At 36.2% G+C, this 20,071-nt stretch overlaps 1 protein-coding gene and 1 long non-coding RNA gene across 4 annotated transcripts in view; one reads left to right on the top strand and one right to left on the bottom strand.

The window, feature by feature from the left end:
* The window catches only part of LOC112904814, a 353,641-nt gene that overhangs the window by 165,846 nt on the left and 167,724 nt on the right, over nt 1-20,071 (top strand). The gene's annotated exons all lie outside the window — the stretch shown is intronic.
* LOC108737011 (neuroligin-3-like) overlaps nt 1-20,071 on the bottom strand; it is a 241,664-nt gene that overhangs the window by 167,014 nt on the left and 54,579 nt on the right. Inside the window, exons 2-3 of the mRNA XM_025975814.1 lie at nt 12,624-12,877; nt 12,028-12,497 (exon numbers count right to left, since the gene is read on the bottom strand). Of these exons, the coding sequence (XP_025831599.1) occupies nt 12,028-12,481 (454 nt within the window). The 5' untranslated portion in view covers nt 12,482-12,497; nt 12,624-12,877. The remainder of the gene's footprint in view (nt 1-12,027; nt 12,498-12,623; nt 12,878-20,071) is intronic.

Here is a 20,071-nt window from a genome sequence, read left to right as displayed (position 1 = left end):
TTGGATTAATGTCTGTAGACAAGCAGGAAACCATATGTCCTAAGAGAGTGTTAAGAAGAGACATTCAATTAAGCGATAGACGTTGCGCTAAAGATTGCACTTGGATTCTTTTTAAATTGCAACTGCTTGCAATTTTCAATGGAGATGGCTCAATATAGAAAACGTTACCGTTAAACGAATTGCAACGGTAGAATACTGACAGAGCCTGACCATTGGATTCGTGGAGTAATTTATTCAACTTCGTTCTTTAAAAGGTTCACTGAAAGAGCAACTACACCGTCTCCGGAATTAAATGCTTCCCCCAAGTAAATTGAACGTCGCTTCGCGCCCAACACGCCAGGCTATTTTCCAACAGGATTCAAAATTTATACTCCACATATACACCTACGCAAACCTTAACCTGAACGGGAACTCTACCAAGAAGTATTACCTTCATTGTACATACATATGCGAGATTGCTATCCGGATCCGAATACGTATTTGTATGCGTGTGTACTCGCAGGCGCACACAAATATATATTACGACTATAGTAAATTTATATCCGACTGATATTGATTTAATTAAGGGTAACCGTTTCAACTGCTGTAAAGTCAGGTACGCATTTACATAAGTTTGTATATACATATTACATAGGTAAGGCAAGACGTTCGGGAAACATATAATTTACAGATCTTTTTGTCGACATATTTCCTTTTTAATTTATACATGGAAGACGCTATCAACATCATTAAAGATTAGATTTGCAGATGATATAGCAGTATTAGCATCTAGCAAGGAGGAGTTAGAAATAGCTTTAGATAAAATGGAAGCGGTATTTACAAAACCGTATTGTATGAAAATAAATACAAGTAAAACAAAAATACTGGTATGCAAGGGAAGAAAAAGTAGAGAAAGAGCGAATCCAAAGATAGGAGACGAAAGATTAGAAGTGGCTGATTTTAGGTATCTAGGAAGTCAGAACAGTCAGGGCGGAAGGAGTATAGGGATATAAAAAGGAGTAACTTCTATGCTCGCGAAGGGTTAATTTAGAAATTTGAAAAAGATTGTTAAAGGTATTTGTTTGGAGCACGGCGCTGTACGAATGCGAAACATGGACGATGTGTGCGGCGGAAAGAAAAGGCTAGGAGCATTCGAAATATAGTGTTACAGGTAAATGATGAGGATACTGTGGATAGAGAAGGTTAGAAATGAAGAGATACTAGAAAGAATAGAAGAGCAGAGAGCTCAATCAATAAGAAATCAACAAGAAATATGCGAGATACGAGGGTGGATTGATAAGTTTCCGGCCTAACCAAGAGATGACGCCACTAGGCCTACCTTGAGGTGACATTCTATAGTACCATCCTTGGATAGCTTGTAGCTATAGTTTCAGCCCGATCTCCTTGCTAGTGTAGGTTTGACAGCACGCTGAACAAGACGCCTCTGTGGTTTTCGTAAAAATGGAAAAGCAGGAAAATCGTGCTGTCATCAAATACTTTTATTTGAAGGGGTTAACGCCGAAGGAAATTAAAAAAGAGATGGACTCAACACTGGGGACATCCTCCCCGTCATATTCAACCGTTAAGCAGTGGGTTTCCGAGTTTAAAAAGGGTCGTGTGAGCACCTCTGATGGGCCTCGCTCAGGACGCCCCGTTGAGGTCACAACTCCAGATATGATCGAAAAAATTCATCAAATAGTGCTGGGAGACCGCAGATTGAAAGTGCGTGAGATAGCTGAGACCTGTAAGATGTCATATGAACGTGTGCAACATATTTTGCACCAACATTTGCATATGGAAAAGCTCTGTGCAAGATGGGTGCCGCGTTTGCTAACAGTCGACCAAAAATTGATTCGAAAAAACATTTCTACCGCAAATTTGTCATTGTATAAGCGTAATCCAAGCGAATTTTTGCGTCGATTCGTAACCGTTGACGAAACGTGGGTCCACCACTACACTCCTGAAACCAAAGAACAGTCTAAACAGTGGATTGGACCAGGGGAACCAACTCCAAAGAAGGCAAAAACAATTTTTTCGGCGAACAAGGTTATGGCTACTGTTTTTTGGGATGCAAGAGGTATTATATACATTGATTACCTTGCAAAGGGTAATACTATCACTGGTCAATACTACGCAGACTTATTGCAACGTTTGAGCCACGAGGTGAAAATTAAACGACCTCATCTGGCGAAGAAAAAAATCTTGTTTCATCACGATAACGCACCAGCGCACACGTCAATCGTTGCGACGGCTAAAATCAACGATCTAAAGTTTGAATTGATGCCGCACCCTCCTTACTCTCCAGACCTAGCCCCGAGTGACTATTTTCTGTTCCCTAATCTCAAAAAATGGCTTGGCGGTAAGAGATTTGCGGACAATGAAGAAGTAATCGAAGCTGTAAATGGTTATTTTGAGGAGCTTGACGAATCAGTCTATAGAGATGGCATTAATAGACTGGAACACCGCTATGAGAAATGTATCAGCCTTGGAGGAGATTATGTTGAGAAATAAAAAAAAAAATTTTTAAAAACCTTGTTTTTCTTGGTCAGGCCGGAAACTTATCAATCCACCCTCGTATGTTGATAGGCCACCTTCTCAGGCATGAAGGTCTAGTCAGAGACATATTAGAGGCAGAAACAACAGTCAGGATGGATAGAGGTAGACGTAGATTAGATTACTGTTCGCAAATAGTTAAGGATGTGGGTTGTTCTAGTTTGAGGGAAATGCGAAGATTAGCTCAGGATAGGAAAGAGTGGAGGTCAGTATTCAACCAGTCTTAGGTGTAACGACCTTGATAATGATGATTTTGCGTAATTTGGTGAACGTATGGAATAGATTTTTTCAACCACGTCTATTTTCTAGTTCTTAGCTCGCCTCCAGTAGGTATATATTTCCACTGATAGTAAATTTATACCTAGCCGATATTGATTAAGAAAAACCTTTTTTTAGCTACCCTTAAATTAAGTATAGGTACGTATAAATTATTAAAATTACAGGTATATGTTATACGTGTAATTGAATGAACGGGAAAGCTCTCAGCGGTTCCTATTTTAAACTTTTCAATTGTTCTAATTCAAGGATATTATTTTAGGTTAATGAAACAATAACTACTATACATTGCTAACTTTCGTCTAAAGTAACGTTGACACAGCTACCTCCGTTATTAAACTTTTTAATTAGTGGAAAGGGAGGTGGAAATGTAATATCTTTTCCACCCAACATCTTTCGTTACTTAGATTTTCCAAAAAAAGTTTAATTACTATCTATCTGATACAAAAACAAAAGAACGCTTCAAGTAATTCTGTTTCTCAATTTGAATCTTTTTAAACAAAGTTTCGCAGGAAAATTGGCTAATCTAATAGCAATGAGAGATTTAGGTACATGGAATTTATTTAGCTTGATTCTTACTTGGTAATCTAGTTGAAGAATATTTTGCTATAAAACTGTTATTGTTTTCATGTTCTTGTTTTATGAAATATCGAGAGGGAAAGCATTTATGTGCATATAAATGTTAGCAATCCAATTTGCATTCTTGATATGATAATGGTCGTATCAGCTTAGACATTTGTTTTGACAAGAACAAAGAGGTCTATAAAACAGTTTGTCGTTCTATATTGACGGCCCGTTTACGAAAAAATAATAGTGACCTCAGAGTTATAAAAATAGTGGAAGCAGGTTTTTCATTTTTTATTACGAAACGGGTTTCCAAGGATTTAGAAGAACAATGGCGATATCGGAGGTACGGTTGGTCGTTGAATTCTTATTCCCTTTTTAGAAACTTCCGAATGATATTTCTGAAACGGAAGGACGACATAAGATGTCTGGTTAGAAATTAAATAAATCGTATGGGCGAGCGGCGGGCACAGTAAAAATCCTGTACAGTTTTAAATAATGACTTCTCTCTCATAGAACGGTTTTCCGTTATCTGGAACAAGACTGCTCCCTCATAAATCCCCTTTATTGTCTCGTCTCGGAATAAAGAAGAGAATAGGAATGGCCGGGTAAAAATATGCGGGCGGACCCCAGCGGCTCGCCACTCGTAAGATATGGACGCCCAAAAAATATACATCTGTTTACTACTACTGGGTCGAAATTATTGATGGCTGCATTTGAACTAGAGATTTACGACGCCGTTTCCAATAACGGAAATACCCTTGGCGCGGTCGCACGACCATGAATAAAAAAGCTAGTGTTGATATTGGTTCTCTTCGAGTTCTCTCTGTGACGTTGCTAGTTTTTCTCGCTAGAACGAGTAACGACTTTCGCGAAGGAAATAAGGAAATGGGCCGTTGCTCGCTACTACTTTGTCTTCATCTCTCTCCTCTGGTTGCATCTTGTCGATAGAGCCGCAAAAAATCCATCTGTGTTCATTCAATGGAACACATCGCCAATCACTTTATAATGTTCTAGTGCGCGGAAGTTGTTGGTGTGTTTGTCAATCTCTCAGTTAGATGGATCGGTTAAATATTAAAGAAAAACGGCTAGAGATTCTCATGAAATTTTGCGTGATGGTTTTGCAAAACTTCATCCGACTTTGTTAAGCGATTTGGCAATTTTAATAAGGACAAAAAAAGTTTTTTGAAGTGAAACTTCTATATTACGATTTTATCTGTCACAAAAAAAGCGTTACGGTCGCTTGGAGGGGATAGACGGTATATCGTGTGGTGAGAGACGACAGCGGCGAAGGGAGAGAAAAGGTGGCGGCGGTGGTGACATGGCAATGGCAATGGCAATGGTATTAGTTATTATGTAATGGGCCGCCGCGCGGAGAGCGGGAAGTCACTAGAGTCCCGGCGGCGTGTGCTGTGCTCAACTGTTGTTTTCTTACCTCTGCTCTCAACGTGGTTGAGCATCTTTGCCTCTATTTTCGGTCTGTGTAAAAAATGTATATATGGAAGTATTCCTTAGGCGTAATTTCGACATCCAGGATGTTATCATTTAATCAGAATCTTTAATTGAAAATCAGTACTATCTAACAGTCTCTGTAAAATCGTCTCCAAAAAGAAAATAGGTTTATCTGTCTGTGTAGGTAATGTTAGTATTCGTTCATTTTAATACACAGTGATACAATGTAGCTTTCTTTAGATGTTGTAAGAGGAAGGCTGCTCTATCGATTACTTGTTGTGATCCGGCATCGTCAGTAAAAATCGTTTAAAGAAACTATCTCTGCAGTATAGACGGGAGCGTTCGTTTCTGCACAAAAAGCTGTACGACAGGGCACGACGGTGGTAATACAAATCGTCTTTTTGTATGTATGTACTCCTCCGTCGGTGGCACACTGTAATCGCTCGATATCGTTTTTGTCGGCAGGATATGCGCCAATACAGCATCCGCAGCCAGACGACACGATCCTCTCCGACCACGATGGCCGCGTATTAGGACTTGATTGCGTCGGTTACGACCAATCTCTCTACGGCGCGATAAACTTAAGCCTTGCTTGAAACACAACCAGCATCGATTTCCAACGTTTCCAACGGAATTGTTGCTAGTTATGCCTTAGTCTGTCGTAATCATAAATCGATTCGATCAAGAACAGTTTCTTGATGGTACGGTAAAATCATAAATTAAGCAACTCTTACTGTCCAAAGCTTATATGCCTTTAATGATCGATTTATATTGTCATCATTGTTTTACCAGTTAATGATAACATTAATGAAAATAATTAACCAAGAGAAAATTATCAGTTAGTGTCAATAAATACGCAGTATACTACTATTACCTATTACTTATTGATGGAAGATTTGTTTTTCGAGATATTTACTACAGAAGCGTTTTCATTAATTTTTATTTCACGTCCAATGCATATAACGAAAAGCAACATCCCTTCCCCTTTCTGTATGACAAAGTGTTTTGTATAGCCGCTTATTTTGAGACAATAAAATACCTTGATTGCCAACAATGGAAAGAGCAGAAAATTTTGAAACCAGAAATACTGAGAAGTTGATTTACCTCTAATTTTTCTGTAGGTAATCAATTTGTATTGTTGAGGTAAAAAACAACAAGAAATGACTTGATCTTTAAAGGACTTTGAATAAGGTATCGTACAGTAAGATATTTCTGATGGGTCAAAAATATGCAGTCCCTTTTAAACAAAGCAGCCTGACCCGTAACATTCCGTATTTCTCTGTAGCCGAGAAGAGGGATAAGTGACACGGTGCACCTGCGCAGGAGAGGGAAACTGTATGATACATGTAATAAAATTTAAATGAAATTTTACTTCATAACAATGTATAAAATTAGCAGAATCTAATTTTCGTTGGTATAAAACAAGAAAAGTTAACAAAATTGACACAGTTTTTCTGAAAACTGTTCAGTCTTTTCGGTCTCGTGCCGACTACAAACTCGATCAGAAAATACATTCGACCGTATAAATTACATTTTCCTGTACTCCGGTTTGAAAATTTCTTCTGAAAACAAATTTGTTGCAATTTGCTACACTTGCTGCAGAAATAGTAGCAAGGACGACTTTCTGGAGTAACAATAGATCCTTGTGTCGAGCTCGTTTAAAAATTTTGTTTTCCTTTTTTTAAATTACTAACGTTGAATTTGTCTGTGCTGTTCCTTATCAATACAGTGAATTTCATTTATTACGACCTTGGTTATAGCGACCATTTTGCTATAGCGACATTAAATCTTAGTCGGCAGTCGATTTAAAATTGAAAAATGGTGAAAACTATTCATACGTGTCTGTATCTCTTTACCTTTGCCTGTAACGACTTTCGGATATAACGACGAAGTTACAGTGGTCCCTTCGTCGTCGTTATATCCGAAATCAACTGTAATTTTTCTTTTTTTAATATTAATATATACCAGTGGCGAGTTGATAGCCGAATATATTCCATCAAAAGACCAAAGAGCGGCAACATTTTTTTTGTACAAATACCTTCAGCCATCTTTTCAAATAATTAATAAAGTAATATAATAAATGATATATTAGGTACAAGAAATCATGTCAAAAGACATGGAAACCTAATAAATTATGATCAGTCAGTTTATTGGAAGTCTTTAAAGGTCAGTTTTATTAATCAAATTTTCCCGTTGAGTTCAGTTCATCCTTTAGTAGTGAATTTAATACCTGTTAGAGGATTAAAGGGCGCAACACGCAAAGTTATAACGATCTCTTTCATATTACTTTGGCATTCAGTTATTTTCACCTCACAAAGCAGGATTGGCGTGAGCAGGTGTTCAAGCTTTGGGTAATCCGATCAACCCAGTCTCTAATCCACCATTAGTGCGTACTTTACGTCTTACGCTCCCAAAGAGAAAATTTACTTTCGACGCGATCACTTGCCGTAATGAGGTTATTAACCTCGCAATCTCCCTTTGTCGATGGGGCATTCGAGCCAAGGGAAATTTTAAATGATCTATTAACTACGCTTCACTATAAATTGTTGCCGTTTTGAACACCTATGTAAATTTATTGGATGACAAAGTACTCACCTATCACAAAAGCAAGTCATTTCCGAGTTAATAAAACCGATCGAAATGTTAAAAGAAGAACGCATATTATTAGTTTAAAACTTAAATTTATAATTGGGTCACAAGGGAACGCCTTCGCTCGAAAGAAAAGAGAACTGTTTTCTGTGGATTTTTTGGTATAGATGCAGAGATTGGTAAAGCCAAAAGGCAATTATTTGAAATCTCAAATAAGTAGTAATTGGTTATCTCACATTAAATGTTACCAAATTGATTAAAAAACACGGCTCCCTTTTGTGTATTAGATAATAACTAGCAGCGAAACCCGGCGTTACTCGGGTTAAAATACATCGCACATTTAATGGTATATAAAATATTTGAGGATCCACTTTTAAACGTAGATAGTATAGATTTCTATCGTAGATACCACCCTGTACCTTTATAAAATTTCTTACTAACAGTAGATCGTTCTAGAATATTCTAGAATATTTGGACAAAATCTAGAAAATTCTAGAAATCATTGATAATTAATTAAGGACATTTGGAACTTTCCACATATTTCTAGAACTTTCTGGACCATTACATATCGATTTTAACAGTTGCACACAATTTGGAACTTTCCAGATCATTCCAGATATTTCTAGAACTTTCTGGAACATTCCATATCGATTTTAACAGTTGCACACAATTTGGAACTTTCCAGATCATTCCAGATATTTCTAGAACCTTCAAGAACATTCTTGATCGATTGTAACAGTTGTACACATTCTGGATTTTTCTGGATCATTTCAGAAATTTTCCAAAAGGTACCATAAGTTAAAAAAGTACAGGTATATATTTTTTCACATTTTCGCCACCCACTTCCATCCACCGCGACCAAACTCCCTTACTTTCAGTAGGAGACCAAGGGGTATTTACAACCCCAACGCAAAGTTGATAGGAGTTGGTGGTGATAGATAAAACCCTGTCTTTACGTACGCACATTAGCATTATATATATATATATATGTATATATATATATATATTTAGATTTAGATTAGGAAATTATGAACATACTGATAATNCCGATGTCAAACATTTGGCTTAATTCTATTTTTTGCCAGATGATGGCTGACTATTGACTGTCTGACATTGCAGTTCCTGATCATAACTGTCGTGAAAGTGGATGCAATTCTTCTTGGTAATATTCCAATTTTGTCAAATCATTCAACGGCTGCTTGCGTTCGTGGTTGACATCAATCTTCAATCTTTGGGCCTGTTCTTTGACATACCATGGTTTACATTTAATTAATTATCAACAACAAAGTACTTTCATCAATTTAGTATCGTTTGATGCGAAATATGATTAGTAAATAATGAATTATTTAACTTCGAAATTTCTCAGTTGAAAATCATTTACTGGAAGAATTAATAATAATCTATTAAGAAAGCAACAACATGTGTTTGCCTTCTGTTGATATATATATATATCTGATGTATAATGCACCAGCAAGTCACTATTGTTAGCATATAATTTTGGATTTTTATAGTTTGATTTTGGATTTTTGAAGTATTCGTTTCATTTATAATCCCTGAATATCTAATATTTAAAATAAACATTTCTTGCAACAAATTCTAAATTATATTGGAAACTGAAAGCATTGGCTTCGAGCATCTCTACTTTGTATATTTTCTTTCAATTTCCTGCAAAATTTATTCTTGTTACTGTTTGGCTTTTAAAAATATCCTCTTGCTAGATTGCAAAAATGAAATACCAAAGAAATTGTTTATGGATGCTATAGATGAATGTATGTACATCATAAGTTCAAATAAAAACTTGTTTAATTGAATTCCAACAGTGTCTCTGATGTACCTTCTGACAAGTTTTTCCCATAAAGTGGATAATTTCACAATCCTTTATGGATCATTAAAAAAAGTTTTTACGAGTCCCATTAAAAAAACTTTTTATGATGCCATTGCTATGTTTATACTTCAGCGAGAGGACGTTTGCGACACACATGAGGTAATTTCAATTTGCTTTAGTAATTAACCAACAGAAATTAGGTTAAATTTTTAAAGAGTTCACGTACAAATCTCATCAGCGGCGGTTTGTTCACGAGAGCGAAACAGAATACTTTTATGTATAAAACATGGATAAGGATACTTAATTAATTACACATTGTTCACAATTTTTTAGTGCTCGCTTTCTGCGAACTGAATAGAACTTTTCAAAGAAAATAATCAATTGCGTTAACACAAATCAGTGGAGTTGTTTGAAAACTATATGTACCTACAAACCAAATATGTATGCGCTTGTTACAGATTAAAGTCGGGTTTATTTACATTGAAAGTTAGAATTAAGGCTGGTTGGTATATAAATTGGCGGTAACAACACTGCTAGACTGACCAAATCCTAAACTATCGATTCGTTGTCGTAATGCAGGTTGGCAGAGGTCCAGGACAAATTCAGGACTCATTTAACTATGCCCATGCAACGTTACAAGAATTTATTAGCAGCGTGACTGCCTCTTGGACGGAAACTTCATCGATAAACTGCTACGAGAAGTCAATGCCAGCAAAAATTATAGCTTGAGGCCAATAAATGTCCCGAATCGGAAAAAAATTCGATGCTTTTAACATAAGCTTATAATTTTAACTATTACGAAGCTATCAATGTAGGCATACGAATGCGATATACACCTATGATTTAATACACATCATTTATCAAACATGTCTGTAAATATATGTATTAATAATTATTAAATTAGGAATAAAATAATTCGAAGTGGTCCGTGTTCTGTCGAAACTGCCAGACGCGGATCGCCATTTCGATATTTTGGATCTCATCAGCGCGTAGCAGACAGCTCCGACAGAACACAGACCAACTTTCACCTGCTGTCTTAACAGCGCGTTTTAGAAAATACCGCAAATGGAGCGGTAAACGCCATCTGTAGCACGATGCAACATTTTAGGATTACGTATGCTAAAACTAGGTCCATTTAAATATAAGGATATCTACTTGCTGAAACGAATCCCGGCGTAGCTAACCTCAACGTGATAGGCACGTTATCATAATCGAATAAAATAATTCGAAGTGGTCTGTATTCTGTCGAAACTGTCAGACGCGGATCGCGATTTCGATTTTTTTGGATCTCATCAGCGCGCCGCAGACAGCTCCGACAGAACACAGGCCAGCTTTTACCTGCTGTCTTAACAGCGCGTTTTGGAGCGTACGTAATCCTAAAATGTAGCATCGTGCTACAGATGGCGTTTACCGCGCCATTTGTGGTATTTTCTTTATTAAATTAGGAAATAATTATTTTTTTTCGAACAAAAATATTGATAACAATTAGGTCATGAAGTTCATCTAGGTAGGTGCTTGATAAATTAACAACGTTATTTAGAAAAAGTCATTAATTATGACATTAAGAAGGACGAAAATTTTATTGTTATAGTTTGTGAACGTTGCTACCATTTACGCTTTTATTTTACAAAATTTTCAGCACTTATTCCTGATAAGTATTTTGATTTTTCGTTCTTGTGCAGAATATAGTAAATATAATAAATATATGTTTAATTACTTAATCGAGAAACAAACGACCAAAAGATAAACCGTAAATACTTTTTTGAACACGTTAGATTTTTATTGGTAGTTCAGAGCGTTTTCAAATACACCTACATATATTATGTATCGCACACGTCAATTTATCAATATCCAATTACCTATAGACACGCGGCTCCTGACAGTGAAAAAGGGTAGCAACCCGTCCTGCTATATAGGTATAAGTTTATTAACATTACCAATCGTTGAAGGAAGGTATCGGATAGCGAATAACAAATATAGCGAGTGAAATTTGATCATCTTATTTTCCGTGGTTTCCTCTTTTCCAACAATAGATTTGATATCGGACACTCATAATAATATTGTATAAGGTTAATGAAGTAATTAATCCTTCTCTACGGAAAAGTAATATTTTATGAAGAGAACTTGCGAGAGATTCTTTAAATTAGTTATAAATAATTTTAACGAGTTAGTTTTAGTATATAGAAGCTTCCGATGTGGGTGCTTAAATATTGTAATTCAGATTATGTTGCTACTTAAGACTACCATGAAACATGTAAATCTACGTATTATCGAAAAAATATTTAAGAATATGACGGAAGATAGGAGACTGTTGGTGCTTTTGTTTTGAACTTTTCTAAACTGCTGGGTATTGCACTATAACCAAAGCAGACAACATCCACTAAAAAGCGATTACCGTCGTTGTTTAAGCTCCGCTTCGAGAAATCTTAAGGCTTATAGGAAACTTTAGATTTCTTTTTTATACAACAACGTTCTGACGAAGAAGCGGATGCCAATGAAAATTACTTTCAACGAATAAATTAATAGCTAACTTCACATTGAAAGTAGATGAAAGGATTTATCAAATAACTTAATTTAAGAAGAAAAGGAAAAGAGGACTGGTAGAGATGCTAGTTTAACAGAAGCGTCATATTTTGTCTAAACTTTTGAATGTTGAATTAAGTTCTATATCTGAATCTACATTAAGTTAGCTGACGCAGCTTTAACGCAGGTAGATGGATATTATCGTTATAATGTTATTTTCTTAATTCGTTTTTGTTATAATTGTTCTAATTAACAGTATAACTTACCTTGAGCTGGTGCATAGATGTTGAGATAGAGGCAGTCTTCGCTTTGATTTTTAAGGTATGGGAGCAATCTCTTCAAATATTCCAATCTCCCTTTCGGCATTTTCTCCAGTGCCGCAGTTTCATTGGAAATGTCGGGCAGTTTTTGAGGACATACAGGACTGAGTTTGTCCGAAACTCGAATCCCATCCCAAGGACTCGGGGCCCGTGTTGGACTGAATCGGTTCGACATTGTCGGCGGTGTTGCATAAGGAACCCCCAAGAATACTTCGATTGGTTTCAAGTATCGATATTGATCCATCGGCACTAAAAGTCCTTGCAAACTACCGTAGCGTGTGTGCACAATGCGAGTGCTGATTTTCGCGTTTTTGAAAATGTTGTTGCTCCCTCTGGTGGCCAGTATCACCAGAAAAATCAGAAGGAGTCTGAACAACTCTCTGACACCTTCGCAAACCATTGTTTGTAGTAGTCTCCTGAAAGAAAATTAATAATATAATTAGTTCTTATTGCATGTGACAATATTTTCAACGAAAGGCAGTTTCCAGAAGGAGATATTAATTTAATATTTGTTAATTATAAATAAGTGTAGTTTGAATTACCTTATATTGACGAAAACATTGCACTTAAATGGACCCGAGTTCCTTCAGTGTGTTTTTGTCGGTTTTATCCCTAGCGCTGGAGGAATGACGTAGGTGGAACGGGAGCGATTTGGGAAGTTATAACGCGTTCCTCCGTCCGACGACGCCGGTGACGGCGACCACGACAGGGTTAGTGACGACAATAGATGGACGTCCATTCTTTTACGGCCTGTCCCTTGTCTGGTCAGATAGCCGTTACAGCGACATTGGGGCATCTGTAACAAAACGTTTAATTAATTTCGAAAACAATGCGGCGCCCGATGATAAACATGCTCCGGCATCCACATCACTTCCTGACACTCGCGATTACCGAGCGCTTTCACTGGAATCGTATCATACCCGCTTTGGTGTCTTTCGTTAAGTCAATCATGATAAATTGACCAATAGAAACAAAATCTGTAGTTAGCATCACAATTTAGGTCTAGCTGGGGTTTTTACTTTATCGTATGTAGTAGCATTTTCCATGTTGTTGCGTAACGTCTGAGATAGAGTAGTTTGAGGAAAAAAGATATTGAGAAATTCCAAAATGAGATACAAATTTTAAATATACCTAAATGGTCTTTTGGAATGAAAGTTTTAATTATTTTGGGGCGCAACTGGGTGGAGTATTTACTACTTTCCATCTTGATAATTTTCAATGGCAATTTTTTTTCGGAAATTTCTGAAATAGATCGATTTTCCAGGTTGATTAAGGTTAACTGTAAAATTATGCACGAAAAACAATGGACTAACAATACTATTTGTGGAGATTGCGAATGTGGTTCTTTTATAATTCTAGAATTTATATTACTACATAATTTCCAATTATGTTTGTTGACGTAACCATTAAGAAAGAACAACCATGTCGAATATAAGAAATTTGGATTGTTCACAGTTCTTTCTCTCATCTCCTTACTCTGGATCATCTTCATTTAACTCATGCACGACATGAAATGGATTCCAATTTTCTGGTACTTGATGTAGGATCCAGTTCGACATGTCCCAGACTTGCAACCTCTGCATTCTCGTTTGTAACAATGCATCATCTTTCATGTTTCCTGTTAGCGACAGAACCAGTCTCCATAAATTTGAGGTTGAGGTTCTTATCGGGAATGCCTTTAATTAAAAATTCTTACACTTTCCCGGGGCATTTCGTTCTTCTTCAAATAGAGAGGGAGAATTTTGCAAGTGAAATGTTTTAAATACGCTACCCTGTATAATCTCTGCCCTTTTTTTCAAAAGAGTTCTTACTCATTCACTTTTCAATATGTATGTAGATATCTATCTTACGTTAGAAAAACAGATTATGCCACATTTTCCATATCATGGTGATAAATTTCATAAATAAAAAAGTTAAAATAATATCTATATAGGCAAAGATATTCTACGCTAAATTTATATAATAATTTATAGAACAACAATGAAACAAAAACAAAAGGAAACATAATTATTGTTTGCGTCAAAACTACACTCCATACCCAACGAGAATGATGTAACGTAATGCCTGCAGCCTGCTTTTTACCATTACTTGTTTTAAAGTGAATGATCTAAATTATCTTGTTAATTACACACTTTTTACAGGGGTGGTGTATTGTAAAAGCATATTTTAAATGACGACCCACCCACCACGTCGTTACAAAAGGAGTTTATGATACCTGTCCATCGTGATAGATAGTCACCAGCAATCTGTCGGCATATTACCGTGTCCTCCTGAATCTATTTCCGCGCAAAAATTAGAGGGGTTATTGTCAATGTCACAATGACTTTTTTTACATCCAATATTCTGATGCCTAACATAAAAGCATAAAATAACTGACAACCAATTAATATTTACTTTAAACTACTTGTCAGTTTTTATCTATGATATTTTTCCTAAAGTTTCTGCTGCCTCTACTTTATGGGTTCCAGTGTTTCGTATTTGCTCGCAAGCTTCCCTTCCATCCCGAAAGAGAACAACGAAAAAGAGGCTGCTAATCAATGTCATTTGGTAGGCGTCAAGATATAAAGGCGAACATAAATTCTGAACAAAGATAAAAATTGGCTCAGATTTTTCTAAACAAAGTTACAATCTTGATATATAAACAAAAAGATCCCACGCATAAAAAGAAAGCGTAGAACCTAGTCGATGAAAATCGTTGTTTTGTATTGGACATTTTTTTTAGCAGAGCAACACTCGACCACTTGATAAATGTAGGTAGGTGTAGGGAATGTTTTCAAAGTGAAGAATGTGACTCAAAATAGTTTATAAATTTCGTTTCATTTGTTTTTACATATAAAAGGAAGTCGTTTTAGTTACACTAAACTCAAGAACGGCTGAACCGATTTGACTGAAAATTGGTGGGGAATTAGCTTAGAACCAGGAGACGGATACAGGATACTTTTTATCTATAAGAAAACGCAACTGACATGGAATGACATATGGTTAAGTACGGTGTTTTATTTATGAACAGATTTACATGAAACTTGGCTTTAATGCTTTTTCATATAAAATTAGTGACATACATATCTATTTCAACATTTTACAAAATTCTACCTGTTTAGGAAGCTGAAAGGGGTTTGTAAAGATTGTATGTTTGTTTTTGGTCCGATTTACTTGGAACTGGTTAAAAAATTCAACCTCTGTTGGGGAGGATGAGTGGTGAAGAGGAGTTGCAATGTTTAAATGGAATATTATTTGTGGTCACATTTACTTGAAACTTGGTCTTAATGGTCTCTCATTTAATTTCTGAGAGACCAATCTCGACATTTTAAAAAATTCAACCTCCAAAGGGGGGGGGGTAAAAAGGTGTTGCAATTGTTGTTTGGGACACAGTTTATTTGCGGTTGAATTTAGTTGAAACTTGGTATATATGCTGTTTATTTTATTAATCAAATGAAAAGAGGTTGCAACGTTTCCATGGGGTATATTTTATTTGTACACGGATTTACTCGAAGGTTGCTCATTGTTGAAATTAAGCAAATATGTGTTCTGGCAATTTTTAAAAATCAACCCTTAAGGATGAAATGTTGTTGCTACGTTTGTATTTGAAATCTAAGATGGCGACATTACATAAAATTAAAACGTTGTAAGGGTGAATTGGGAGTTAAAACGTTTTATGGAGAAACAATATTAATTTTTGAGAGCGAAACCGCAGGGAAAAGCTAGTTTGTTATAAACTGTATTTTATTAATGTTATCTATAAAAGCACGTTGTCTCTATCTGAAACTGCTTTTATAGATCATCATGTTTGGTAGTTTGATGGTTAGGAATATAATATTAAAATGGCTCAAAAAAAAAAAATTAAATGCCAAAGTGGGGACCATGTGCTCCTGCGTTGTTTCACAAGTTAATACCGTAAATGAGTTATTGGCTTTTTACCATAACAGCGTACTTTCATTATTCCAGAATTTGTGAAAAATGTGAGTACTTATACTGTGTGTAGATAGGCGGGTTTTTGAGAAAAAAAAATGTTTTGAGGGGAATCTGTCGAGATTAACGCGATTTATGGTAATTAAATAAATAATGTAAAACGGGTATTAACCTGAAGGTATTGCGCCGAAAAAAAATATGGACAAATAATGGTCTGCCAAGTTGAAAACTCTCGCAGCGCGGATATTTAATTTAATTCAACGATCTCATAAATGTCTAGCAAAACGACATGGCAATTAACGCAGTTGAAGAGGTGGGTCCTATTTCAAAATAAATCGTGTTAATTTGCATTTTCGTTACACCCGAAGTGCGATTCAACTTTTTGGCTTCACCCTCTCTCTCTTACAGGTTCTCCACAAGAACGTTTTCAGGCCCCATCTAAATCACATTTTAAATGAAAAACCTTCGTCAGAACATGATCACAATGGAACGCGGGAGGACTCGACTCGCTAATGTAAATCGCGTTTCGGGTATGCTAATCTGTGTCGTAAATTACATCAAAATTGAAAATGTTTAATTAAGTTATCTTTTATGTCGAACATGCGTGACATTTTTAGTTTTTCGATCACGTCCGTATGGTCAAAGCAACGTGAAGAGGTAGGTTCGCAACAAAGCTCTTCATGAAATTTCAAACGAAATTCTTTTTCCAAATATTTGTAATGAACTTTTCGAAATAAAACTAAAAGAAATTTAACTATTTGCTTTGTGTTTAAATTCATAAAATGTTTGTTGAAATAACAATATTCGGATAACCACAAATGTACTGCAAATCAAAAGTGTGTGGCATTAACAATCGTTTCCCATAATGGAAGTTAAAAATTTATAGGGTTGTTCGGAAAGTCATTTCGTTTTTTCCCGACAGAGGATTTAATTGTATTCTTTTGCACCCAACTTCACATTTAAGCCGTATAATTTTTATATGCTTTGAGAGCTTATATAGCAAGGCTTGTGTGTGAAAAATTCCAATTAATTATACGCAGTAGTTTTTGGTTGGTGCCCTTTTAAATATGGAGAGCGATAAGCAGCATTTTCGACATATCTTACTGTTTTACTACAGAAAGGGTAAAAATGCTGTTCAAGCCAGAAAGAAATTGACTGATGTGTATGGAGAAGGTGTGTTGACAGTACGCCAGTGCCAGAACTGGTTCGCTAAATTTCGATCCGGCAATTTTGATGTCGAAGATGCACCACGTTCGGGAAGGCCGGTTGAAGCTGATAAAGACGCGATAAAGGCATTAGTTGATGTGAACCGGCGAATAACAACACGTGAGATCGGATTGAGGTTAAATTTATCAAATTCAACAGTTTATGACCACTTGAAAGGCCTGGGATTATCCTCGAAGCTCGATGTATGGGTTCCCCATGTTCTCACAGAGAGAAATCTGTGTCGCCGCATTGACGTCTGCGATTCGCTTCTCAAACGTCACGAAAATGATCCGTTTTTGAAGCGCATCATCACTGGGGACGAAAAATGGGTTGTATACAACAACGTCAAACGCAAGAGGTCATGGAGCAAAAAAGATGAACCGGCTCAAACCATTTCCAAAGCCGATATTCACCAAAAAAAGGTGATGCTGTCTGTTTGGTGGGATTTTAAAGGAATCGTTTTTTTTGAGCTTTTACCGGATAACACAACGATTAATTCGGAAGTCTACTGTCATCAGCTGGACAAACTGAATGATGCACTTCAACAGAAAAGGTCAGAACTAATCAACAGGAAAGGTGTAGTGTTTCACCAAGACAACGCGAGACCTCACACAAGTTTGGTCACTCGCCAAAAGCTTTTACAGCTTGAATGGGATACAATGCTACACCCACCATATTCTCCAGACCTGGCACCATCGGATTATTATTTGTTCCGGTCACTCCAAAATTTTTTAGACGGTAAAACCTTCACCTCAAATGAGGAGGTCAAAAACCTCCTCGATCAGTTTTTTGCCAGCAAAGACCAAAAATTTTATGAGCGTGGAATTATTCTACTACCAGAAAGATGGCAAAAGGTGTTGGACCAGAACGGTCAATATATAATTTAATAAAGTATTTGTTCATTATACGAAAACTGTCTTTCATTTCCACAAAAAAAAACGAAATGACTTTCCGAACAACCCTATATCTTTGAGTAGCAGAAAATGATTGGTTTTACTGATAGTATATTTATCTAAATTATTGTAATAATTGAAAAATTAATGAAATAAGTTACTTCCTTAGATATCCATCTATGTACATGGACCTTGTTGACACTATTGAATCCCACTAAATGTAGTATTGTACGACAGATGGTATTTACAGTGCCGTTTGTAGGATTTCGTTTAACGCCGTGCTCCAAACATACACCTTTAACAACCTTCTTCGAATTTTTAAATTAACCGTTCGCGAGCATAGAAGTGACTTCTTTTTATTGAAGGCTACACGACCCTTCGCTATCCTCTGCTTTATATCCCTACCGCTCCTTCCGTCCTGACTTATTTGACTTCCTAGATAGCTAAAATCAGCCACTTCTTCTAATTTTTAGTTTTCTATCATTATATTTGCTGTTCTTTGCTTAATTCTGCCATACGCGACATACAGAGTTAAGCAAAACAGTATTTCTCAAACAAGTTTTCATATGTCAGATAATTTCATTTAGACTAAACCATAAAAACCATTTTCCGTTCATCGTCTCAGCCTGAATTAAAACAAGAAAACGGTTGGTAATGATGAACTTGCACTTGATTATCAGATACTCGGTATAATATCATGGTGTGGGGCAAATTCTTTTCTGGTCATTTACGCATTCTTTATGTTAAAGCTGGAATGTCTCATTAAAAGTAGGTAGTTAGATGTAATAAGTTTTTTATTTGTCTCTGGAAATAAACACTTCATTTTCATACGTTATTGTAATGTAATTGCTAGTTCGTATTATCTAAACATTATTTCAAGTGAGCTTCTACGACAGTGTGAATTCATGAACGTAAAATAACTTCAAAGTGAAATATTACCACAAAAGTAAGTAGCCATTTATTTAGTTTTACAGTACCATTGATATATGATACCTTTATTACGCTCTTGGGACTGTCAACATGGAGTTGAATAAGTAATATCTAACACTATTTATTGCATAGGTCATAAATTACAAGAAATATAACCACCATCCTTCATTTTTCTTAATAAAATAAATTATCACAATTCCACGAGGGTTTTTAAAATCCGCTTTCCAACTTATTGATTGTACTGAATCTAATTTATAGTTTCTATTTCCCATAAAACGAAAACTTTCCCATTATCTACCTATCCAGTTTCCTAAATTTTCAATTGATTGCTCTCGGTGATGGTTCCGAAAATAAATTGGTTCGCTGCGAACAATTGCGAGGTAGGAAATGAGATGGTTTTTCACGGCCGATGTTTTATTTAGCGATTCGAAGCCAAATCAGCTACAATGCGAGGGGACTCGTTTAGTAAGTGAGTGAGTGTGAGTACAATGACCATACGAGGCGTCCGAATGCATCGAGGCTAAAACTATAGTCCATTTAAAAGTTGATTTGTATTGCCCAGAGCTCAACAATTAAAGTTGTTCGCAGCGTCCTCATTTTCCTTTCAAATTAGGTGCCGTTAACAAGGACACTGTGTACTATGTTCTAATGGACCTCTTGTAACACTGTTATAAAGGGATATTGTTTTGCTACCATATTTATAACAATAAAGTTTATATGTATTTTATTCATACACGGAGAAAATGAAAAAGGAAAATTTACTTAAATATTAAAGCAATCATCATCATCATAAGGTCGTCAGCCCTAAGACTAGTTGGACACGTACCTCCACTCTTTCCTATCCTGAGCTAAACTTCGCATTTCCCTAAAACTAGAACAGCCCACGTCCTTAACTATTTGCGAACAGTAATCTAATCTAGGTCTACCTCTACCCCTCCTAACTCCTGTTTCTGCCTCTAACATGTCTCTGACTAGACCTTCATGCCTGAGAAGGTGTCCTAATAACCTATCTCGCCTATTTTTTATTGACTTCCATAGAGTCCTCTGTTCTC

The sequence above is a fragment of the Agrilus planipennis genome, unplaced genomic scaffold (genome assembly GCF_000699045.2).
Source record: "Agrilus planipennis isolate EAB-ADULT unplaced genomic scaffold, Apla_2.0 scaffold98, whole genome shotgun sequence".
Classification (NCBI taxonomy): Eukaryota; Metazoa; Arthropoda; class Insecta; order Coleoptera; family Buprestidae; genus Agrilus; species Agrilus planipennis.
This window is presented reverse-complemented; position numbering and strand designations above follow the sequence as displayed.